General features: G+C 45.3%; 2 protein-coding genes across 13 annotated transcripts in view; one reads left to right on the forward strand and one right to left on the reverse strand.

Moving 5' to 3' along the window:
• The window catches only part of LOC121603658 (DNA-binding protein RFX2), a 33,245-nt gene extending 21,893 nt beyond the window's left edge, over positions 1-11,352 (reverse strand). The window contains exons 1-4 of one of the 7 annotated variants that reach the window (XM_041932723.1): positions 11,141-11,352; positions 10,523-10,730; positions 7,907-8,742; positions 7,594-7,825 (exon numbers count right to left, since the gene is read on the reverse strand). In XM_041932723.1, coding sequence (XP_041788657.1) covers positions 7,594-7,825; positions 7,907-8,311 — 637 coding nt within the window. In that variant the 5' untranslated portion in view covers positions 8,312-8,742; positions 10,523-10,730; positions 11,141-11,352. The other 6 variants (XM_041932724.1, XM_041932728.1, XM_041932727.1 and 3 more) reach the window with 6 other exon arrangements.
• Positions 11,353-21,800: 10,448 nt separating this feature from the next.
• Positions 21,801-25,840, forward strand: part of LOC121590700 (rho GTPase-activating protein 100F) — a 47,372-nt gene continuing 43,332 nt past the window's right edge. For 3 of the 6 annotated variants that reach the window (XM_041910596.1, XM_041910600.1, XM_041910603.1), the window contains exons 1-2: positions 21,801-22,005; positions 24,842-25,819. In XM_041910596.1, coding sequence (XP_041766530.1) covers positions 25,733-25,819 — 87 coding nt within the window. In that variant the 5' untranslated portion in view covers positions 21,801-22,005; positions 24,842-25,732. The other 3 variants (XM_041910599.1, XM_041910597.1, XM_041910598.1) reach the window with 3 other exon arrangements.

Below are 25,840 nucleotides of genomic sequence, written 5' to 3' on the forward strand. Positions count from 1 at the left end.
CGAAAAGACCATAAACAAGTTCGGATGGTTCTATTTGTCCAAACTGTTGCAACAAAGCAGAATATTGGGAAATGGTGGACACTTGCAGAGGACGTTACATTATCAAACAACATCCATGAATTTTCACTTTGTTCTTCAGAACAGTCCGGATATTGTGTCGATAAATAAAAATCTGGATGATATTGTAGTATCAACATCAACAATACCATGAAATTAGTACCTTACCTTCAACACGAACCATTAAATTCATCAAGACGAAAGGACATGCCGGGTAGGTGTGGTCATAGTATAGCGCCTAAGCAAACGCCGATAAGCCAGACAGTAGCCAATTTTCCAAATCAGCTATATTCAATTTCAAGATGTTTTTCATGAAAGCCCGCTCGTCCCGGGGAAACCGCCGATGCAAGGATTAGACGAGTTTTGACCTAATCCTCGGAAGTATAAAAAATCATGAAACAGTATACGGGTAATTGTTGCGTGATTGATTTCACACCTTCAGGCTACTCTGGATATGTTGTGATGACTTGAAGCCTAGACCAAGATTTCAATTTTTAACGACCTTGAGAGATCATTTCCAAGAGCTGCACCACGGTGCACACAGGCCATGTACGGGAAATATTCTTTCCATCGTGAAAAGTTATGCTAAAAACTTTACACCGCACACTGGTGGTGTAAAATGGGCGTATCACGGAGGTAGATGTCCTGATGCTCGAAGCATCCCTACACGCACACACACACACACACACACACACACACACACACACACACACACACACACACACACACACACACACACACACACACACACACACACACACACACACACAGCATGCTGCAGTAATGATCTGGTTAGGCTCCGCCCCGTAACATCCTGGACAAAACGGAGTGTACATGAACAGGAAGGCACAGAAAATGAAGAGGAGCGAGCGAGAGAAGCGGATGTTATCCCACGGCCACCAAGCACATGCAAGCGCATGCTCGCTAGGCCTCCTATGAGGCAGAGAGCATCGACATCCGGCAAAAACTGGATGATGGCCGTCATCTCCTGCGGCCGGTTTGCTCTTTGCTTGGACAGTGCAACTCAGGCTTGGCATCAGTCTAGCTTCACGCAAATTGTAGAAACTCTGCGAGCTAACGTAAATTGATCGGGAAATGTAGCAGCTCTCTAACGGCGGCGCACACCTGGGGTGTATGTTCGTTAGGAAAAAAGTTACCTAAAACAGTGCAAAAGAGCGAGAGTTCGTCGCTCCGTCGCTGCCGGAGGCTGTGGGGTGATATTGTAAAGATTTCATTTCCAGATTGTTCACAAGTTATTGTGGCACAGCTTGCTGCTAAACAAGTGAGTGGGAACGCATGCACATCAAAACAAACCTCACTTGTTTTGAAGTGTACCTCCACTTGTTTGGAGAAGGAAACGATGCGCCACGAATGGACATGATGCTTACAACGCGCATAGTTTTTCTACCACTTGGATCGAATGAAGCAAGCAACAGCCACTGTTCGCCCTTAGAAAATACGGGTATTTTGGTCAAGTATTAAAGCAGCGACTTGTAAAGAATGCAGGGGGCAAGAGGATGTTTCCGAGCTCGTGAGGTTGGCCTGTATATTACGGGTGAAATGTTTCATTTTAATAGCGGTATGCAATTATGAAACTATTTTTGATACACATATATGCATACCGGGGAGCAATGGACGATTCATTTTAGAAACTCATAGTCTTGATCTTTGGGGCAGCGGTTTGGAGGTTTGGCATTATTCGGCAAAGTTTTCAAACTACAAAACCAACCTCCAGATGGGGTGTGAGAAAAAAAGCAAAAAGAGAAGCAAATATAGCGAAAATGCTTCTCTTACTATTTCACTAAATTAACTAAAAATATTATAAAGTTTAAGCAAACTCAATTCTCAACAACTCAATACGTTAAAGAATACACCTCAATGAGAATGTTTTAAAATTTAAAAATAGAGCAATCACATATATATTAATGACTTATTGTTTTGAACATAGCTCTTATGGGCATAATTTAAAACTACCAAATATTCCGCCTATTATGACCATGATAAGCTGTGCAATGAGAACTTGCTGTGAACTTCATCAGGTGTCCGCAGAACAATTGAACCAGATTATGTGTTTCCTCCGCAGCCGGGTTATTCAAAGGCCTTCCTTTCTTTAACACATTGTTCCGAATCGATCTCGATCGATGCATTTCGTCGCTGCTGCTTTAAAACTTAACGATAACAATCAGCCCACAGTGAATAGCAACCGGACGAACCTGATCGGCTCAGATATCGATCCCTATTTAGCGATGGGAAATGGTACACCTGTTGCGCGCCATCCAAAGATAGCATTAAAAAAAGTAGTGAAGCATCCGACGATATTGCAACAAAAAACCCACAATGGACAAGAAATGTTGAGGACAACAGTAAATCGTGCAACTCCCGCTGAAAAATAGGAACGAGATTGTTATTATAGCGCAACTGTAGATTACATCGAACAATTAAATCAATCATTTTATGAGACCACTTGGGAAGGAGGGCGGGAATCATGTGTTAGTTCATGCTCCTGGCCAGCGGTTCTGCGATAACCATCTTTCCAAACTGGTCGAAAACACGATGATCCACCTGAGAGGGTGTGTATCAATTACTCGTTGCATGCACGTGTCAGCATCCAGCACAGCCTCTCGCAAGGCACGTGTTGCATAACCCGAGCGGGCAATGCGGCGAATATACGCCCGTCCCAGTCGTACAGGTGGCGACGAAACTTCCTCGCCAAACAGTTCCACCACCCTAAACGCCCGAAACACACACACATTCACATACTTTTCAACCCTCTTGCTCTCATGTTTTTGTGTTTATTGTTATTATTTTTATCTGCTCATTTGTACCATTCGCATCACCCTCAGAACCCCTTTTTTTGTGCGACAGGATAGCAGGTAACAAGCGTACGCGCAGCACTGGCTGTTTTTCCCGCTGCGTAATCCTAATTAATTGATGCGCAAATGTTGTCCAAAAGCTTCAGCATCCAGAGCATATGTTACGAGCGGATGGGTTTCATCTCTTCCTCCTCACGGCTTCTGTTTACCACCGGCCACCAGCCGTGCACATCATACACGGACGACACCGAAACGGGACGTGATGGCAGCAGCAGCGGCCACACACAACAGTTATCAAAGGTAAAAAATCAATTCAACTACAGCGAGTCAAGAGCGATCCCGCACGGTATAGCTGGGGTCGATATAATTTTCGAGTTGTTGTTAATCCTCCCATTATTAAGTGCGCGCCTGAAAGTGATGACCTGCACCCCTTGCGTATCGTATCGTGCCTCTCGTGCCTTGCACCTTTACACACCCGGGGTTATATCTTTTTGCGTGCGGACCACAGCCATGTGCATCCGCGCACGATCCGCACGAAGGACTTTGGCGAAGTCCCGCCGAGCGCGCGGAGGGATAATTCTTCCAATCAAGACTAATTATTTCAGGATTACATTCGCTTCACTACACCTCGATGCTGCAGTGTGCTCGCTTCGAATGTAGTGCGCACATTGCTTCTGTCCCTATACGCATCCTTCCTAAACTGCAACATCATATCCCAATACACACACACACACTTTCTCTTGTCTGGAGTCTGGGGACGCAGCTCTTGAACCTAGCACAAATCGCAAAGGCTTTGGAATTTCTTTTTTGTTGCTTATTTTACTAGTGTGCAGTATAGGGGCTAAAAAAAGGATAGCAAATGTTTTGGGTGATAAACACATCAGAGATCTGATTCTCATGTCCACACAAGCCTTACACAATAAAGGTTGTAGCTGAATTCGTTCAGATTAATCTGAAGGAACGTGGAACTCTTGCCTCTTGAAAGGGTTGTATGATACGTCAATTAGAAATAAAGGTTTCATTGTTTTTGTAAGCCGTTCAACGTACTTAGGCAATATTTCAAATTCACATCAAAAATAGATAATAGGAAAACTCGCATGTTCACTATACAGGCGTGAAATATCATGCCTGGTAACGGAAAACAGTCGAAAACTTGCATTCTATTGTGTAATGTATCGCAGCTAACGTGAAGACGGTAGCAGTAAACTTGGCGGAGTAGAACTAAAAGTAAAACTGCTCACGTGTATTTTAAACCGCTAATTTGAGTTACAATTCTAATCCCGCGGTACGAACATCGCCTGAACAACTTGCGTGACCATTTAAAAATACCAAGTACTCATGAACTGCCAAGACACACCACTAGCTGTGGATGAACATGAAACAAAAATTGCGCTCAATAATTTGAGCAAAACTCATTTCCACCGCTCGCTAATACGACACGCTTGCACGCTTTATTATTACCGGCAAGCCACAAACTCTCCTAACTGAGCAAAAAAAAAAAGAAAACAAACCGACACAAACCCCGACGTTTCCTCATCCTGGAAATTTTGTTCTTGTTCCAACTTCTGCACCACAGCCCACTCCCATACGTCGGGTCGGGCAAATAAATTTAGATCAAGAAGATAAAACTTTACATCGATGCTGCTTAGCGTGAATGTCGCTTTACGCGTTCGAGATATCTCGCTAGTTAAGAGTTTTAATTAGTTCGAGATTTCTCTCCAAATGCTCGCCTTCCGGTGAAAGCGTTTCGCCCTATCCTTCCTTATCATATGCCTTGATGTCTCGCTATCGCATCGATGATCTACAAAACACGCCGCGCGCACGGTAGGACCACGGTGAGGCCGCGGTGTGAAGGGGACAATGTTTTTCACCAGTCCAGCTTCTGGACGCACTACCGGCGCGCAGGAGGGGTGTTCTCATTCTCTCTCTCTATGTTTTCGATGTTGTTGCGCGTATATGCTTCTTCATCGTGATGAAAATGAAGAAAATTCGTCCTTTCCATCCAGCCGAACACGGTGTGCTGGCGGTTTAGTCCTAGGACATGCTTGCCGCTAGTCACCGGCGTTGGTTTGTGATGTTGGCTGCTGGGAAAGAGGAAAATTGAGAAAGCCACTCAGAATAGATCGGAATGACACAAAGTGGAAGCGCTCCCGTCTTTTGCCACGCCGCTACCGGAAGGTGAAACCGTATCAATTTCACCCCAATTACCACCCCAGCCAACTGGTGGCCCACCTATAATAAGGCCCGTAAACAGCTGGCACTGCCACTGTTGTTGATAATCTTACTGTGGGAGGAGCGGGGTTTGGTGATGGCCCGCCACGATTCGCTCACTCGAACGGAATACTGTTGGCTGTTAATTTGTGATGCTTACTTTCTTTAGCGCATCCTTCGATGGCTTCCCCCGCGACCAGTGCGCACTTTCCTTCCAGGCAGGCGGAACAGTGCCCAACCCACTTGACGAGATAATGAGTGATGAACAGCAGAAGGTAGGATTAGGCTGGTGCCACCACCGTCACCGCCCGTCGCAGGATACGCAGGCTAAAAGTGATACATTTAATCGTGCCAGTGCTAAGTTCCCCTTCCCTAGGTTCCGAGACAGTGAATGCAAGCAGCGGTAAACGATAACCACCACCGACCCTTACTCAAGGTTACAACGGGCACGGGTTTTTCGCAGTTGCACTGAGCGTGTCTGATTACACGTATTTTGACGTATATTTTGACAAGTTTGTCGGCGGTGAAGGGCGTACATGAAGCAGCCGCCGTGGCCACACGGATCTTGCTATTATAAAAAATGATACGTTTAATTAAGCTACCCGCACTATGACCCCTCGATAAATGTGGGGTTGAAGCGAAGGGCCCACGGAAGCACGGCCAAAAGCGGTGAAATGAAATCGAGATAATAATAGATCAAAAGATGAGTTGTTTATCAACACTGATTTGACGTGAATGTGCTTAGGAAAGGGGAAGGGCATGTTTAGGGCGACATTATCTGGGGGAAGGTTTGCGACAAGAACATCACACGATGATAATACCAGAAGCAGCCACAACGAGTGAACGTTTGCGAGAATAATGAGACATGAGACCAGAGAAGCCAAAGACGACCAAACGGAAGAAAAAAGAAACACGCAAACTATAAACAAACAAATCAAAATCCACAAATTTTCTATTATCACAGCCGGGGGAATGCTTTCGAGGAAGCGTATGTTCTGTATGTTTTTTCCCGATAATTGACATGATTATGCTTTTGAAAAAAGGCTCGCACATGCTAATGGTACAATGATTCTAAACAAGAAAATTGGAATACGATTGTAAGCAATTTCAAATGTCAAAAAGTGTCAATACGTAGCCATTGAGGGAAATTGGAACATAGAACCAAACCGTGTAATGGTGTATCCCCTAGATACTTTAGGGGATCCCGCCACTCGCTCGAGGGGGGAACCCCTGCCTGCTTACTCTATATGCGAAATTTTTTGTGCCGATTTTATCTGCAATTTTCTTACGCCCGCGGCGCTCCTACCATGTTTCCGAGAACGATTTACGCACCGATGGTGCCAGAATTCCTCACGTGTATCCATCCACTTACGAGCCAGCAGGTAGGTGTGCGTATGTTGCATGCACGGCCAATGCTATACTGCGAGCGGTAGCCAACCGTGGCGAACGAAGATGTGCCGATGATCAATGCCCTTTGATTCTGGGAACGCAAATAAGCCTACGCGTAGCGCTTCGCAACGTCTAAAACGCACGTGTCGTCACGCAGTGTGGCAATTGACGAAAGGAAACAAATTTCCGAGCGTTAGATTTTCGCCATCGGACGCATTGGCCCCCATTTGGGGGAGCCTTTTTATCCCTTCTGGGTCAGTGACCTTAAAGCTTGTCGTGCGTGCGCCCTAATCAACTTTCTTCATAATGCTAGCCCCGTCCATGGTAAACACAACACCCGAATATGTCACGCGCGCGCAAACAAAGCAGTGCGTCGTATCATCTGCGTCTGCGGATAACGCTCCGTAGTGAAAATTGGATACGTCAGCATTTTCAACTATCGAAGTGTTCACCAAATCGTCGATAATGGATATGCTCAAATGAATTTGTAATATTTTACACGATTAATTTGTTGAACAGTGTCAAAACAGTGAATTTGGGACTATACATTTTTCTTTCACACTATTCAAAGAACGGCCTTTATGCTATCGTATACCGCAATGATGGGAACGATGAGTCCATCTAGAGACATGGAAAACTCACATAATCGTAATCCTGTTTTACCTACAATTCAGTTCGTTGGTTTTTAGAGAGGTTTGGCTGTATAAATTTTTAGCTGATATATAATTACAATAAAATGTATTGAATTAATTAAATCTCACAGTTGAGTAAACAAAAATATGTTATAATAGATATGCAGGTGGCCCCCCGAGATACGCGGTAACATACTCCGAAACATATAAAAAGTAGGACAATATACATGCAGCACGCAGGGGAGAAATACATTTTCTTGTTTTTTTGTTCGTAGGTAAATAAACCTATAAACAGAAAATTCAATATCCAATGTTCAAAAAGATGCAAAAAGCACAAGAATGACATTATGAATCCATACAGAATTTCATTAATCCAATTTTAATAATAATAACGTGTCAACAATCTTTGACAATATTTAATGTTGTACACCATCCATAGGCAAGTTGAAATATAATAACATAGATTAAGAAAAAGCTGCAAAACCACTTACCTGTTACGGTTATGTACTGAGGCGTACCACCGCCTGGACTCTGCACGACGGCCACCTGTGGCGTCTCGTCTGCAGTGGCTTCCGAACCAGAGCTACCACTTTCCACGCTTTCGTTTGCAGTCGAACTGTCCAGCAGCTTCTCACCGTCGGCTTTGATCTCGACACTTTCATTATCGTCATTCAACTGTACTAGGTCGATTAGCGTACCGTTTGTGTTTATCACAATTTTCTTCTAAAAAGAGGCACAACATATTCATTAGTAATTTGCATAGCGACGAGCAGGTTTATCATTTTACTTAATGCCTTAACGAACCTGCTGAATGATTTGTTGCAACGACAGTCCATTCGCGTTACTCAGGATGTTCATGATGTTGGAATTGTTTGCCAGCAGGGCAGTCGGCACGAGCGATCCTTTCGCGTTTCCATTTTTCAGCCCACCACCGGCAATGGTGATTGTGGGTAGCTGTGTCGAATTTGCACTAGGGCGGGAAGCCATCACGGTTGGGGACGAGCTTGCCACACTGACCGTTACTACCTCGGCCGTGGTTTGACTAGTACCGTTCGCTGTGCCTTCGGTCTCAGCGGTTTCAGTGACGGGTTTCTGTACTGCTGTGGTTCCTCCTTCGCCAGCAGGCTCGACTGTTACGGAAGCAGACCCACCGCTTACGGCGGGAATCACGGCAATAAAGTTTCGCTGCGCTGCCAAACGTGTCGCCATGTTTTATGGTGTTAAAATATCAATGCGGGTTCTGCTGTGCATAAATAGTACTCTCGGGCACTAGGAGAGCAGCCGGTTAAATAGTTAATCTGTTAATCTTCCCTGTAAAGTGTGTCAGGACCTGCCTGGTCGCTCGCTCTATAACATGCGATAGCTGAAAGTTTGTCGTTGATGATAACGGGGTTAAGCGTTGATATGAAATGTTGTTCAAGAATGGCTGGGCGGCACAGATATCACTGGAGGTTTTGGAGAGTGAAATGGTACTGATGCTTTTATGGTAATTGTTACTAGCTTCGTTTGACGAGCGAAATTACTCTAGTTTGAATGATAAGTTTTGTAGGTTTGTTTCTTTGTTTCGATGCCTAATGTTCTCTTTCTCTCCCTCTTGAGATGGATAGGAAAATTATGCTCTCAGACTGTTGGAAAAAATCCTGAAATGAAGAGAAAACTGCTTTGAATCCATTTGGGTTTCGTTTTTATTAACGACCTAAGCGTAGGTTTAACTATCCTACCATGTACGCCATCTATTGAGAGCTTTAAGAACTAATGTCAACTTGAGCTATGGCAGAATGGCTTTGCATGGAACATAGAATAATTAATTGAATTGTTAAAGTTTGATTTTGATTTGCATAACAATTCTGAAATTGCTGTTTTATTGTACTAACTGTACTTTTATTGGTTCTAAGAAATTTCTGATTTTGTTTTGTTCAGCACAAGGTTTTGAAATGAATGTTATATTTTCACATCCTCGTCCTCTCCAATTCTCTTATTTTCCCGTAAGGATAGAAACAACACATCACAATTGCTGGAAAACAAGCACAGTCCAAAGACGGGACAATTTAAATCTTCCGGGAGATTAAACATTACGCTATGCACCTCACACACCTCCACACACACACACGAACCTTGCCGCGAGGAGTACACGGGGAAACACACACGGTGTATTGCTACGATTGTATATATTGTTGATAAGCACAATTAGCGAAAAACAAAACAGCAAACGCCGGTCGGTCGGTCGTCAGGAAACAGAAACGAATGCACCAAGCCCAGGACGGCTACTGACGCCTAGCGATCAAACCTGGCTACTAAGGACTGCAATATGCTGCTAAGGACGACCGGTGCATGGTGGTGGCAACGGACTTTGTTAGAAAGCAGACAGAGCGCACAGGAAAGAAAACACGTTAAAACACTAGGCGACTGTCGAACGGAACCGTATCGATCAAACAGACTCCCCCGAACGTCTGCTTGTGTGGCTGTATCCTTTCTGTACTGCGACCAGGGGTCCCACTCGTTTCACGCAACACAGTAAGGCACGGCCAGCTGCGCACCCGACCCAGGATACGCTTCGCTGAACAACTTCGCGGTCCGTTGTTAGGGGTCGCGCTTTAAAGGGCACTTCCCCGAGCGTGTGGTCCTGGTGGCGCGTTAGGCGAACGCCATATGGGGGACGCGATCGCTGCATCGTAGTAGAGCTAATGCACGCTAGAGGAAAGCATATATATCGTTCCCCTTGGATACGGGGGATATATCGTCGTGAGCAAATTGAAAACCTTTCCAAGTGGAACATTATTTGCTTGGGTGGGGAGTAAGCTTTAGAGGCGCAAAAGAACGTAGTATCCTTTGCTTAGGGTACTTGTGTGTTGCGTCACTCATGCTTTGTATGATGTGAGATCGGTGACGTACATGCACTAATATCTTCACATTTCATTTCACGTTCTAAGTTGTGTAATTATGAAATATTTTCAAAAAGTTCATTTGAAAAAAAAATCACATTCTGTAAAGTCCATTTATGCGATCGACAACAAAAAAAAGTTCTAATAAAAAAAAAAAACAAGAACAAGTGTGGTAAATTCTCGACCCAATGATGCGTGAAACTTGGCAACCCTTGGCAACGCGTGGCATGCACCTGGAAACCGTCATGCCCGATGTGTTCCCAGGCGCGCATAAGTTCTGGGCGTTCTGCCGCCCTGTAAACAAACACCAGGCCAGACGGTTTAGAGCCACGGAAGGAAGCAGTAAGGACACCATCGTCATCAGGGTCCAACAAAATAAGGGACAGTCACATATTTCAAGTTGTTAGCTCGGCAAGCCCCGCTGTGACACACGGTCCTCGCAATATCGCCTTGCGGACAGTTGCATTCATGCGTTGTTAATTTTCCATCCGAATCGCCCCCACTACCTTGTTCCCCAATCCGACCCAGCCGAACTTACCTCTCTATCCTTTTCGAAGGATGTAGAGCATCTTCTCCGGGGAAAAATCCTCGCACTGGTGTGAGTTTCGATCCATCGTTGATGTTGGGGAGGGGACACCTATATAGAGGTTGCTCTACCAAGTGGACGGTTGCATTCCAGCAGTGGTTCTGTTGCTTGAAGGTTCTATCGCACCGACGGACGACCTGTTGTTGTTGTTACACAAGCACTAGTCACAGCAGCAAAAGGAAGAATGTTAGTTTTCCAACATGACGTACGCACACACGCACGCACACACTCGAACACACCAGGCTAATGGGGCAGGAAGTAGCAGTGGCCCTTTGGCTCGTTTTCCAGCAGTTACGAAGGAATGCCAGATTTTCCTTCTCAGTCGGTAAGCTATGCGAACGAACCGGTTACTTGAACAAGCGCAAAATCTACTTATCAGCCGTTTCGTGTACTGAAAGCTGCTGTGCACTACGCCAGCAGGTGATTGCTTTGATTTTCCCAATCCTTTCGTACGCGGGGATCACTCGATAAATGCTGCCCAATTGCCTGGATTTGCTGCACTGGGTGTACGAGGTGAGGACGATGATTTCAGCACAGAAACACCATACAGGAATATGTTGCACTTCTCACCTTACGAACACTGGAGCGCAGTTTTTGTCCTTTTCACGATACGATATGGACGCCCCCCTCGGTTAAGTTTGCTTGTTTTCACCCAAAAGTGTCGTCGACGGGGCACACAGCCTGTGCGAAAAAATGGGGAGGCGGAAAATCCTTTGCCTCAGTTTCGTAGCAACTACTTTGGTGAAATCTCTTTTATTTTGTTATTCGTTTTTCAGCTCGTTGCCAAGGAGACAAAATTTTGACAGCTGCTGTCAAACATAGCTGAGCAAAGTGTAGACATCGAATGGGCGACGGTCTCGTACGTATGTTGATTATTTCTCCATTTCAGTTTAGTGGTTTGTTTCGCAGCACAGTTATCGGTGTTTTGTAACATATGCTATTTCTAGGTTGTAACATATGCTATATCTCTGTTAAGTTTAAATAAGGCAAAACATGGGATAAACTTTATGTATTAGGTTGTAAGCTGAAATATTTCATTGCTATCGATAAATTGGCTTACACAACAATACATATCGTTAAATTTGTTTAAACAACAAGTTGCATATGTTATTCAAATTAAAATTCATAATCATTCAACAAAATTTATAGTATTTATATTTTTGTGAGTTTGTTTGTTCAGTGTCAGCCGCCATGCTAAGCTTCCCGCTTGCAAAACTTTCAAACCAGCCGCCGTTTCAATGGGAGTGTAGACTGTACTGCATGCATGTTTGAAACCGCCGTTAGATGAAATGTTTCACATTCATTTGAAACATTTAACCGTTGTCTCAATGACCAAATATAGACCTTCATCTCTATGCTCAGCATATCCGGGTATTCTAATAATTTTCAAAGGTAAGTACTTTTTCATATTTCATATCAATATTAATTGTATTGCAAATTACTTTTTTTTTATTTTGAAGTCTCACTTACTATTTTATTTTTTTGTTTATGTCAGAAAACTTGCTTAAAAAAATCAGAACTGTCTTACATAAAATTTATTGATAATACCTTTTCCATGCGATTTTTAGTTGTAAAATACTCATTTTTTAATGTTTGATGTTCTGTTAGAGTCAATGTTATCAAACATATATGATTGGTTAGCACAATTTCATAATTATGGAATTTATTGAAAATTGCTAATTTTGCAACTCTGTTTGTAATGATTATTATAATTCTTGTACAAAAGAGTCTGGTGGCCACATCTGGTGGGCCGATCTGGTGGTATGTCTGGAGCTTGGCTTACAGCTCACTTCATTAGTGGGCCTTGACCGACAGCGGTTGTTGTGCCAAAGAAGAAGAAGAAGATACAAAAGAATATGAGGAAAAGGTAGAACATTATATCCATAAAAACACGTATTTTATGTTTGAATGCCTTTTAAAATACATTTAAAAACTTTGTACAGTTGAAGGTTAGTAAAATGAATTTGCAAAATATGAAATGTAATAATTGGCAAACCTAAATATGAACTAGCTAAGGGTAATTTATATGACTGTGTAATACGACTAGCTAAGGATAAATTATGATTCCTGCATAAACTAGCATTTTCGGACCATAACTGCTCAAAAACTCAATAGAGTTTTTTTAGAATAGAAGCAGAACTCTTGCGAAGGAGTCATGAGCGATCCGTATTATTTTGAATACCAATCCTGTGTAACCAGTAATTGATGCATCTAAAAATAGATATAAATCAAAGAGAGCGCGATAATCCTTTAGATCAGTTTCAATAGTTTTTAGTTGGCATTATTTTTCGTTGGTTGTCGGTAGATAGCAGATAGCTCAATGAAAATTTTTTTTCTTCTTTTTCTTCTATTTGGCATAACGTCCTGCGCGGGCATGCCGGCCTATACAGATTTTCAAGACATTATTTAATACCACGCAGGATAGTCAGTCCTGGCTACTGGAAGCATGGTTCATTCTGGGCTTGAACCCATGACGGTTGTTAAGTCGTACGAGTTGTACAACGAGACTGGTCCAATAAATAAATAACTTCAACATTAGGACATGGGCTTTCATAATAATAAAAAAAAAAACAAACAAACAAATAAAACAAACACTAGTGCAAAAATAAACAACAAAAACGTTGTACCCCAAAAAACACGATTGTATGGAAATAATTTCCAATCCGAAAAGATTGTTTTTCAAGCATGTAGAACATTTATGTTCTTCTTTTTATCATCCACAACCATTACGAGGAAAACCGTCTGCTACCGAAGGGCAGAGAAAGAAAGCATCACTCACAGCGACTTACAAAACTATCGCCTTTAGAACATCATCTCTGGGGGGAGATTAAGTGAGTTGGAGTGGTGGGTGTTTGTCCTACGGACGGATTTGTTCCTAGCTATCTCTTTTACACATATTTTTTTATATGTTTTTCTCTCTCTTCATCTTCCATACTCCTGTGATCTCGCTCTCACGCGTACTCATTTTCCGAGCAGGTATGATTGTGGCACGGCAAATCCTTCTGCGTGCAATGTTGTCCCTACGCAAAAAAAAAAAAAAAAAACGTCGAGGAAGTCGGTAAAAGCATGGAAGGCCATGGTTACCCACACGCAGCCGTAGCAGCAAAGCACCGACAAATCGGACCAAGAGAAGAAAATGTTGGTAGTTTTGTTTACTTTCAAAAGAAATTATGTCGGATCACACGGATGAAAGGGAAGCTGGGACGACGGTCGAAATGTTGTACAAAAGGAATTTGAATCAAGGAGGGCACGATTGGGGCAAAATAAAATTTGCTACAAAAAAAAAGCATATTCTTCAACATCACACCAGTCCGTACCGTTGTGGCAGCGGACGAAGTGTGAAGGTCCGGGACGCATCGCTGGGTGTTGTTACCGGTCTCGGAGGGATTTATTAGATTTTTTGGTCAGCTACCGGCTGCCTCTTGCTTTTTTGATTCCGACCAGCGGTGAAGCACTCAGCAAGACACATCAAATGAATCCTACGCATCAGGGACCAGCGCGGATGGACGGTTCTGTTGAAGGCATTTTTTTTGCTCGTTCGGATTATTCCATGCGTTAGAAGAAAGTTGAAGAATGAAGGACGAGGGTTTATGAAAAAATATTACGGTTGATGGACTCCTGCTGGGCGGCTCTTTGCCGTTAAAGGAGGAAAAGTTGGGAAGAAATGGTGCGTGTTTATACATAAGAGTTAGGATCGGCGGAGGAGATTGCACGAAAGAGAGTTCAGCAATAATACAAGCAATGCCATAATTAGAGTGCCATAATTTGGCGGCCATCAACGCGTTGGTTGGTGTGCGTGAGAGGGCAACGGATGAAAGGTGATCGCCCGAACAGCGGGAACCTTCTTCCACGAACGGCAACGGCAGCGATCGGACGCGCGCAATCCGCCTAGGTTTAAGTTAGTCGTTAAAATAAATTTATGTGAAGAAAAATACCGCAACGTCCAGCCCTAGACTGATCATATGGTGCCGTGACCAGGATTGAAAACCTTTTTCGAAAAGCGCTAAGTGAAAAGATTTATTCGTTGAGCATTTTTTTGTTTCGTTTTGTGATTTAGTGCGTACCGTGCAAAGGAACTATCGTTAATACGTGTTTGAGTGTACGAACTTTGGCGGCCAGTAAATGTGAAATTTCAACCTGCAAAGGGACAATCGTGCCGTTTATTACTCGTCATTGATTGCGTGTCCGCGTCTCCGTCGTATTCAGTCCGTTGCCAACAAGACAGACTAACTACCGCCTTCTTCGGCGTCTTGCCACGGCCATCGTAAAAGCTATAAGAAGCGTTCTACCGCAGCCATCGCGTTTTTGGATACAATTCAGCGATTCACCGCAGTCGCGTAAAAAAAAAGCTGTGAGGCGTCTTGCCTTTATTATAATATAAGATTTCGTTCGTCTTTGAATCGTGTAACGTCTTGTTACAAAGAACACTAAAGTTAAGTTACTGTCCAATCCGTTGAACATTAGTGTGAGAAAACGTCAGCTTATCTTCCGTGTCGCAACCGGTTGTTTTCGCGCGTGTGATATCCGTCTTCGTAATCGTGTGTTTCCCGCCAGTCGCAGTTTGGAACAGCCATCCGTCATCATCTGTGTGTGTTTCCCTGCCATCGTCATTGCAACTGTTTTCCCGAATCCTGCCATCTCAACAGGTCAAGTATAAAGATGACCGAAATTGCGAGCCTAAGACAACGGTTGAATTCTTTATTCACGAAGCTGAAACGAAATGAGGTTTTCATAGCGAACTTCCAGCCTGAACAACACAAGCATCTCGTGCCTGTCAGGCTCCAAACGATTGAAGGTATGGAAAAGGAGTTTGAAACGGCTCATACGCAATTGTGTTTGTTAGCGCCCAGTGAAGCTGAGAAGCTAGAAGAAGAGGAGTTGATGGATAATTTTGAGGAAAGGTTCATAGCTATGAAAAGCGCCATGCTATCGCACATGCCTACTCAAACAGCTCAAGCCGTTAGCTCTGAGCTTGGCTCAAGCCACGCTCAAAACCCAAGCCACTCTCCCATTCAAAACCACGTTAAATTACCAGCCATCTCTTTGCCCGAATTTAACGGTGATATAATGCACTGGATGGCATTTCATGATACCTTTGAAGCATTAGTTCATAACAATGCAAGCGTTTTGGATATTCAAAAATTCCATTATTTGAGAGCTTCATTAACTGGTGAGGCCGCTAGATTGATAGAGTCGATCCCATTGTGCGCATCGAATTACTCCATCGCATGGCAGGAGCTCAAGGAGCGATTCTCAAATGAATACCTTCTGCAAAAGATGCACTTTAAGCAAATGTTCGGCATCCCACAATTACGAAAAGAATCGTCAGCTGACTTGCATAGATTGGTAGATGAATTTAATCGGCATGTAAAAATGATTCAAAAGCTAGGAGAGCCAACCGACCAATGGAGCTCAATGTTAGAATATGTTTTGTGCTCCAAACTACCAGCGGAAACTCTTACACATTGGGAAGACAAGGCAGCTAGCATGAAAAAGCCAACATATGAGGCGTTAATAGAATTTCTGCAGAGAAGAATGAAAACATTAGACTCTGTTTATATGAGTAAATCTGCGGATGTAAGCTCTACATCGGTGCCTGCCGTAAGGCCTTCTTCGCATCTTTCGTACTATTCGTACACCGCAAATAATACCAAACGATGTCCTTGCTGTCGACTAGATCACTTATTATGGTACTGTAACCAATTTATGCGACTTCCGCAATCTGAGCGCCTTCAGATAGTGCGAGCGAAGAGTCTCTGCATTAATTGTTTAAGAGTCGACCACAGCATGAAAGATTGTCCTTCGACCAATCGGTGCAAACATTGCAACCAGCAACATCATTCTTTATTGCACTCCTTTGATTTTGTACGCCGGCAGCACACCCACGACCGAACACTACATACTAGCCCTCAGGTAGCTCCTAGCGCTTCATTTAACAGCACAGCAGCATTGGAAAACGAAAACCGAGCAGCGGACCAACGAGAGGTATTCTTACTCACTACTATTGTCATTGTTGTGGATGCGTTTGGCAATCACCATCCAGCAAGAGCATTATTAGATAGTGCATCACAACCTAACCTAATAAGCAAAAGATTGGCAAAATTAATAGGTCTACCTACTTCCAGATTGGACATTGACGTTAAAGGTGCTGGTTGTGCTACGACGAGGGTGCGGGAGTCCGTGTATGCTGAAATTCGATCTCGCACCAGCCAATTTTCTTGTGGAGTAAATTTCCTGCTAATGGATGAAGTAGCTGCAAAACTTCCTTCCCACCACATTAATATAAGCCGCTGGAACATTCCGCCTGGACTATCCCTGGCGGACCCTCATTTTAATCAGGCCGAATCAATAGATATGATAATCGGAGCAGAGCATTTTTACACCTTTTTTCCAACTGCAGAGCGTATTTATCTGGCAGATAAATTACCAATACTGATCAACAGCGTGTTTGGGTGGCTTGTAGTCGGTCCAGCCAGCGAGGAGGTCGTTAATCCTCACTCAAACCCAACACGAGTATCAATGGTTTCTTTAGAAGAAAAAATAGAGCAGTTTTGGAAGGCAGAGGAGCTACATGCATGTGAACCATATTCAGTAGAAGAAAAGCATTGCGAAGAGCTGTATAGATCGAAGACTGGAAGAAATAGTGACGGACGATACGTGGTGCAGATGCCTAAACATCCAGAGTTCTCGATACGCTTGGGCGAGTCAAAAGGCCAGGCGTTGCGCCGATTCTACTCATTAGAAAAGCGCCTATCCCGAAATTCGCAATTGAAGAAGGAGTATCATGCCTTCATGCAAGAATATATAGATCTCGGACACATGCAGCCTGTTAATGAAAATGCTTCAAGCGCAACGAAAACCTTTTATCTGCCTCATCACCCAGTCATAAAGGAGAGCAGTTCCACTACTAAGGTGAGAGTAGTCTTTGACGGCTCCGCGAAAACATCTACAGGCTACTCCCTCAACGAAGCACTATGTGTGGGACCTATAGTGCAAGATGAGCTGTTGGACATTATTTTGCGTTTTCGCACCTATTTTGTGGCCTTAGTCGGAGATATCGAAAAAATGTACCGTCAAATCCTCTTGCATGAAGATGACCGCGCATTAGTGAGAATATTGTTTCGATTCTCATCAACATCACCAGTAAAAGAGTATGAACTGAATACTGTCACATACGGTTTGGCTCCTTCCTCTTTCCTAGCTACGCGCACATTGCTTCAATTAGTGCAGGACGAAGGAAGCAATTACCCTCTTGCTAGTCGTGCGATTCGCAATTTCTACGTAGATGACTTCATTGGCGGGGCATCATCTGTTGAGGAAGCTATACAGCTCCGATCGGAGCTAACTGGAATGATGCTAAAGGGCGGCTTTCCATTACGAAAGTGGACCTCAAATCGTTTGGAGGTTTTGCAAGAGCTCGATGCTTCTCAAATCGGAACCAAATCATCACTGCAGTTTGATACCGACGAAACTATAAAAGCCCTAGGTGTCTGCTGGGAACCTGAGCGCGATAATTTATGCTTTGCATCAAGCATCAAGCCACTGCAGTTACCCTCTACTAAACGGAGCATTTGTTCGGAGATAGCTCGATTATTTGACCCGTTGGGTCTTATCGCTCCTGTCGTAGTGCGAGCAAAAATAATGATGCAGCAGCTTTGGGCGCTATCGATTGGCTGGGATGAGACTGTACCAGAGTCATTTGGGCTGAAATGGAAAGATTTTTATGAGAAGTTGGAGATTCTGACTTGCTATAGAATCGAACGATACTGTTTCGCCTTACGATCGAATGTGCAACTGCACATATTTACTGATGCTTCAGAGTCGGCATATGGCTCATGCGTTTATGCAAGGTGCGAGGATGCCGAGGGGAATATTAAAATATCTTTGCTTGCATCGAAATCTAGAGTAGCTCCATTGAAGCGTATAAGCCTGCCTCGTTTAGAACTCTGCGGTGCCGTATTAGGGGCTCATCTGTACGAGCACATTGCCAAAGCCATTCAGCTTCCTGTGCAGTCGGTACATTTCTGGTCCGATTCCAGTATTACACTACATTGGATCAAAGCAGCTCCAAATACCTGGAAAACATATGTGGCAAATAGAGTAGCAGACATTCAACAATGTACGAAGGGCCACACATGGAGGCATGTACCTGGACAGCAGAACCCGGCTGATCTCGTTTCGCGGGGCATGACGGCACCCGATTTTATAAAAAGCAGCATTTGGATCTCTGGGCCAGCTTGGCTGGCGCTACCTTCTAATGAATGGCCTACATCTGAACCTCTACTACCGACCGGTATCGAAAAGGAAACGCGTTTGCTAGTTGCTGTTGCCAGCGCATCGCCTGCAGTTAACCCTTGGTTCAAAAGGTGGTCATCATACTCCCAATTACTGCACATTATTGCATACTGCAAGCGATTTATAAAGAATCTAAGGCTTAAGGCGAGAACGAAGCCTGCTGGTGACCCGGTATCCATCGTATTGACACCAGAGCAGAATGAGGAGGCAAAGGCATTTCTGGTCAAGACTGCTCAAGACGATGCCTTCCGAAACGAAATTTCAGCCCTTCGGAACGGCCAACCTATAAAGAAAAACTCGTCGATTAGGAATCTCAACCCGTTTTTGGACAACCAAGGTGTGCTTAGAGTCGGAGGAAGGTTAAACTTAGCTGATTTGCCGTTCCAGTCAAAGCATCCTGCTCTCCTTCCAAAGGGGCATCCGTTTACACGCAACATAGTGGTTCACTATCACTGGAAACTACTTCATGCTGGAGGGCGAAATCTCATCAGCAACATAAGAGAGGAGTTTTGGCCTTTGGATGCTCGACGATTAGTTAGAAGCATAACGCGGGAATGTTTCCGGTGTTTTCGGTCGGATCCCTTTATCGCATGCCAGCGAATTGGACAACTACCCGCATCCAGAGTGACACCTAGCCGACCTTTCAGCAACGTAGGAATCGACTACGCCGGCCCATTTTATTTAAAACCGGTACACAGAAGGGCAGCCGCCTGCAAGGCTTATCTCTGCCTTTTTGTGTGTTTCGCTACAAAGGCGGTACATCTCGAGCTGGTATGTGACTTGTCTACATCAGCCTTTTTAGCAGCGCTACGAAGATTCATTGCTCGCCGTGGTAAGCCGTGTCACATTCACTCGGATAACGGAAAAAACTTCGAAGGAGCTAGTAACGAAATAACAGAATTGGCATCGCTCATCGCTAGAAAGGAAGAAGAACAGCAAGTAAATGAGTTCTGCACGTCCCAAGGCATATCATGGCACTTTAATCCCCCAAGGGCTCCTCATTTCGGCGGACTGTGGGAATCTGCGGTGAAGGTAGCAAAAAGACATCTGTATCGTATCCTCGGTGCATCTCGTTTGTCATTTGAAGATCTTTATACGATACTAACACAAATCGAAGCGGTCATGAATTCGCGACCGTTGCTTCCTCTTTCAGAAAATCCTGATGAACTGGCGGCGCTAACTCCGGGCCACTTTCTGATCGGCACCTCCATGCAAGCACTTCCCGAACCCAACTTGTGTGACGTTCCCTTAAACCGGTTGGAGCACTATTGGAAGCTACAAGCCTACGTGCAGCGTTTCTGGGTCCACTGGAAAGGCGAATATTTGCAGGAGCTGCAAAAGGACACGGTGGGACATGAACAGAATCCTCAGTTCACGATAGGCAGGATGGTCATTCTCATCGATGAGCTGTTACCCGCAACCCGATGGCCTTTGGCACGTATTGTTGAGACGCATGCTGGAAGGGACGGAATAACGAGAGTAGTATCTGTGCGCACCAGTAAGGGTATATACAAACGTCCCATAACAAAAATATGCCTGTTACCGATACCATCGTCAATAGACAACGCAGCTTCAGAGGAGGTTGATTTGAGCAAAGAGAAATTGATAGGAGAATAGTTTGATAGCGCTGAATGCACGTGCAGCAGTCTGTATTTTTGGTTGCACCGTTCTGACGGGAGTTTGTTGTGTTGTGCTTGTTCCGGTAGCAATCGATTTGTTGATATGCCATATCAAGGGGGGGGAGGATGTTTATACATAAGAGTTAGGATCGGCGGAGGAGATTGCACGAAAGAGAGTTCAGCAATAATACAAGCAATGCCATAATTAGAGTGCCATAATTTGGCGGCCATCAACGCGTTGGTTGGTGTGCGTGAGAGGGCAACGGATGAAAGGTGATCGCCCGAACAGCGGGAACCTTCTTCCACGAACGGCAACGGCAGCGATCGGACGCGCGCAATCCGCCTAGGTTTAAGTTAGTCGTTAAAATAAATTTATGTGAAGAAAAATACCGCAACGTCCAGCCCTAGACTGATCAGTGCGTAAAGAAAAAAGAAATCAAGCTCCTCATCAATGTGACGCGAAAGGAATTCAAAACGGAAAGGTTCACACACCGATCGTTGAAGGTGTCAATTTATGCAAAGGCTTTATGTGCGCTAGCTCTGTGTGTATGTGTGATGCGATTTTAATGGTAATTGGTTTTTTTTAGTATTGCTAGCAATTGTTCGAATGAAATCAAAGCATAACGAAGGAATGGAGCATTCGCTCAGTAGCAGCAGCGGAGAAATTCACCTCTGTGGATTGTCATCATTTACGAGGAGAGCCGTGATGATCAAATAATTTGTGTGAAAAACTTGTGCGAGCACAGCATAACTACACATAAAACATAACCAACTCGGCCACAAACAACTAAAGCAAGCATGAATGCGTGTGACAGAGACAGAATGGGAAGAATAGGAAAAGAGAGAGAGAGAGAGAGAGAGAGAGAGAGAGAGAGAGAAAGAGAGAGATAGAGAGGGCTAGCATATAGCATAAATCTTGCAAGAGAATCAAACGAAGGGAAAACGCTCTCTTTCCTGACTCAAACGAGCGCAACGAAAGCGAACCGAGAGCGGAAAACTCACAAAGCTGATGAAAGAGAGAAAGAGAGAGATGGATGGGAAAATCCTATCGAAATGTCCCTTTAAATGTGTGTATCGTTTAACAGGGGATGTCCTCCGTCGTCCACCCTGTTCCACTGACTACCATGCGCCCCATTTGTCCCCTTTGCTAGGGGAAGCGGGATTAACGAAGCAGGAAAGTGGCCGGACGTGGTGGTACGGTGGTCCTTAACGGTGAGCGTGAGAGTAATGCGCGAAGAAAGCCATCAGCCGACCAGCGAACTAACAAAACAGCTCGGCGAAGGGCCGAGTGAATTTTCACCAGCCGCACGGTTTCGCATTCGGTCACCGCCGCTAGGAGCGCTCTCACGCTCCGGTTATATATATTTATAACCACTAACGGTAGTGGCGTTTTCTTTCCCTCCCAGCAGCACCCGAATTCCTGGCCACTGGGCAAAGTTTTACCCTGGAAACAAAGTTTCCGTTTTTCTCCGGTGTGGGGTGTGCATTCGCCAAAATAGGGCAAAACAGAGCAAAACCCAGGTAATGGAAAGTCAGATGGTGCAAAATTTAAACGGACCCCTTTTGGTGCAATCTCGGGCAAGATCCAAGTTGGAAGTGTGTGAGTGAAGTGATTGTGGGGAGGGCAGTAAGGTAACGGAAATGAAAACTACTGCCACTGCTGCTGCGGTGGCGTCCTAAGTAGGCTATGGTGGCGTCTCTGCGATCATCTAGTGTCGTGTGTGAAGGGGAGTGCCGCTAGTGAGGGGGTGTGAGTGGCAAGTGCAGCTCGTGTGTGTGTGTGTGTGTGTGAACAAGAATTATGCAGAACTGAAAAAAAGAAAGCTCAAGAAATAGTACGAATACGTCGTGTTGCCGTGCAGAAAATGTTATGTACAAGTAAAGGTTGAACCATTAAGCTTCCTCCTCCGGGTGCGGGTGATTGTGTTAGTGTAGTGGGTGTGTTTTGGTGTGCATGTGTGTATGTGTGTACTCGGAATTTTAGTGATTTTTTGGAAGAATCCGTAGAGTTTGCTTCTCTGCTCGCAGCTGGCCAGAATTATGTGTTGCGGTGTGATTCGCTACATCATTTCATTCGCCCCATCTGTTCCACCAGCGTACCAGCGTATAGGGCCATTGCGATTGCTTCTGCGTTGATTGAAGAAGGTGGCGACCCGGATTTCTTCAAATTGTGATGCGTTGGTGCACGTTTGTGTGTGTGCTGCTGTGTGCATGCATCAGTGTGCGCGCATTTGCAGTTGACTGTGGCAAGTGATAGCTTAAGTGGATGAAAAATGCGAAATTATTACATTCCACACGGAAAACAAGTTCATGAAAGCAGTAAGGTTTTACGGCGATTAGGTTTGCGCTGGTGGACCAAAAATTCCACGGAAAATCCCCCCTCCTCCCGTGTCTAAGGCATTGGGATGGGTGGCCAAGTTGCTGAGTTGGGGCAGGGGCAGCCGTGTTGGGGGCAGCAGCAGTGAAATATCGATCGCAGGCAGGTTCCTTCCACTTCGATTCCGGTGTGTTGCTCTCTCTCCCAAAACGCTATCTGCCAGTGGCGTACAGGCGTACATGTACGCACTCACCACACACATAAACGCACGGTAATCACACACACACACACACATAGCCACACGAGAGCATATGGCGAACAGTGAGCTGGCACTATCTCATTCACGTAAAGCCTAAAAGTTGGGACGATTTTCATAAGCCTACAAAACCCGTGCGGGAGTAAAGCTACACCAGCAGCGAAAGCCCGAGTGAGGTCTTTGACGGTGTGGCCATAGCATGTGTCTGTAACTAGCGAGGGCCTAGTTTTCCTCTCTCTCTTTCACGTTTGCTCTCTCTCTCTCTCTCTCTCTCTCTCTCTCTGTCATACTCTCATTATTTCTACTTTGCTGCTCTCTGTACTAACACGTGAGTGTGTTAGTAGGCGTCGGAAAGTGGATGAATTTTACGGCGCGCATGCACGCAACCCGTAACCCAAGAAGGAATAACTTCTGATAAGAAACGCTTCGGGCGAGCAGGGCAGAAAAGGCAGGAAAAAGACGCTCTCTCCCAAAGCGGCAAAGTCGAGAGAAATTTGGCCACCGAGAAAGAGTGGGAGGAAGAGCAAGAGCACGGAGAGAAAGGCCAGTGCGAACGATGCGAACGAAACAGGAAGACCAGAACGAGGCGTTGGAAAAACGAGTGAAAAACCTCATCCACTTTACACGAATAAGATTCTGCACTGGCAAACTGGGAGAAAAAAAGGCTTGCTCCAATCTCCCTTGGAATGGAGTCACGTGCCCTGCTTGTCTACTGTCGCTGTGTGTGCACATGTGTTTATGCCTGCGCGCATGTTGGGGTGTTGCTGAGATGCACTGCCAATGTAGAATGTACCAGGGAAGACAAACCGGAAGTAGATAGGGAAGGGTCGCCATTGCACTACCTTTGACAACGGCACTGAGGGATTATGTAGCCCTGCGATGTAGGCCAGCCGTGTACACCTGCACATGGAAGAGGAAGGAAGATTGGTTCTTTACGTAGGTAACGAAAAGCATACATTTGCTTGACACATGCAGGTGTCTCCGGAAGAATGTCCTCCCGCTATAACGATGCACAGGAGCGCGAGCAGTGGGCTGTTTGTGTTTGCCAATTACTTGAAGTAACAACAGCAAAGAACTATTGTTTCGTCATTCATTTTTCGAAGCTGCTTCAACCAGCACAGCAAAAACAAACAGGCGAAATCCAACAAAACCCGCGCATCAGCTCAGCTGGAAGGCTAGATCCAGGGCTGGGATGTATTCTTTCTTGCAATTACTTTCAGGGAACTGGAAATTGAATGGCCAGATGTGTTATGGTTTATGTCATGCTGTTTTTGTTCCGTTCTTGATACCTTTCTAGGCTGATGTGAGCGCTGGAAGCATTGCGGGCCGTTGATAGTCAGACAGAAAGCAGGGGAGGAATAGTTTATCTTTAGCGTTCTATTTTTTTCCTCTCTCGCATGGTAGCTTAAAAATAGCCAACCATCAGATGTGGGGGCAAGTTGTGACATCATTACCTACTGGTACGGGTTGTGTATGTCCTTGTGGGGAAGATCCTACTTGCAGAGAGCGCTATAGAAGTGTTCATCAGAGTTTGTACGTTCGCTTGATGATAATTGCTGCTCCGTATCGATGAACTGCTAATTTGTCCAATTTCCAATTCTATTTATTCAATCGTTTGCTTGATTATCGTCTCGATGGTCTTGCGAGATGTTCCTGTGGGACGCCCAAAGACACTTCTTCAAAGACACTACGGCACTAACGCTCGAGCTTGGCCTAAAATACCACAATTGAATTAAATAATTAACCCTCACTAACGAGCAGCGTGTCTTCAATTTCAATCACAGCAGGGAGGTTCGTCGTCTGAAGACGCTCACAGAATAGGAAAATAGTGGAAAATACGAGTGACTGATATTCGAGCTAGTGGTACTGGTGCTAGTGTGTGTTCAGTGCAAGAGAGCATTGGCTCGTGGGTGTGATGTGTGGGCACAGTGTGCAGCTGGGCAGTGGCGGCGCGCAATGTACCGGAGATCCGCGCAGCTCAGAATGAGGAGGGACCCGTGCCGAGTGCAGAAGTGTGCGCAGCAGCATCAGTCACGTCGGTCGTGTCAGCCGGGTGCGGTTGTGTTGAGCGGTGGTGGTAAGCTTGCCGGTGCGTTGGTAGCTGTAGACGGCGTCGTTCGTGACGCCCGACCTCCCACGACCATCCGGTGTGTGCGCAATCGAATCAGTCGTCAATGAGTCACGTTCGTTACAACCAGAGACTTCAGGAGCCGTACGAGCAGGAGTGGCAGCAGCAGCAGCAGCAGGAGCACGAAGAGTGGTACCGTGGTAGTAGTGAGCGTAGTAGCGAGGACCGCTCTAGGTCGTCGCAGCAGCTGCGGCAACAGCTGCGGCAACACCAGCAACAGGAGGACGAGGATTCGATCGAGGAAGTGGTACGGTTGCACCAGCAACAGCTTCAGCAGCAGCAGTATTCGGGGCCGGGCACCTCGTCAGTTCGTCGACGTTCGGCCGGTGTGCAAGTAGGGGGCGGAGGCGGCGGCGCGCTTGGTTGTAGCGGGGGTGCTGGGGGACGGGGCTTCGTTGCGGCGGTTGGCGGTGTTGTCGGGCAGGGATTCCTTGCACTACGGCGGACGCGGGTTCGTGCCGGTTGCGCCTCATAGCACGGCCGGAACAGCGCTGCCAACAGCCAGAGCCCGAAGCTAGTCGTCGTTTCACGCGCCCGACGTAGACTAATGCAGTGGCGGAAGTTCGCACGGCTGAAAACGACTGCTACCGGACATTCGCGGACGCGAAGAATGCTTTGTTGTGGCCGAAGAAAGGTGAGTACCGGTTTTGGGTAG

The sequence above is a fragment of the Anopheles merus genome, chromosome 2R (genome assembly GCF_017562075.2).
Source record: "Anopheles merus strain MAF chromosome 2R, AmerM5.1, whole genome shotgun sequence".
Classification (NCBI taxonomy): domain Eukaryota; kingdom Metazoa; phylum Arthropoda; class Insecta; order Diptera; family Culicidae; genus Anopheles; species Anopheles merus.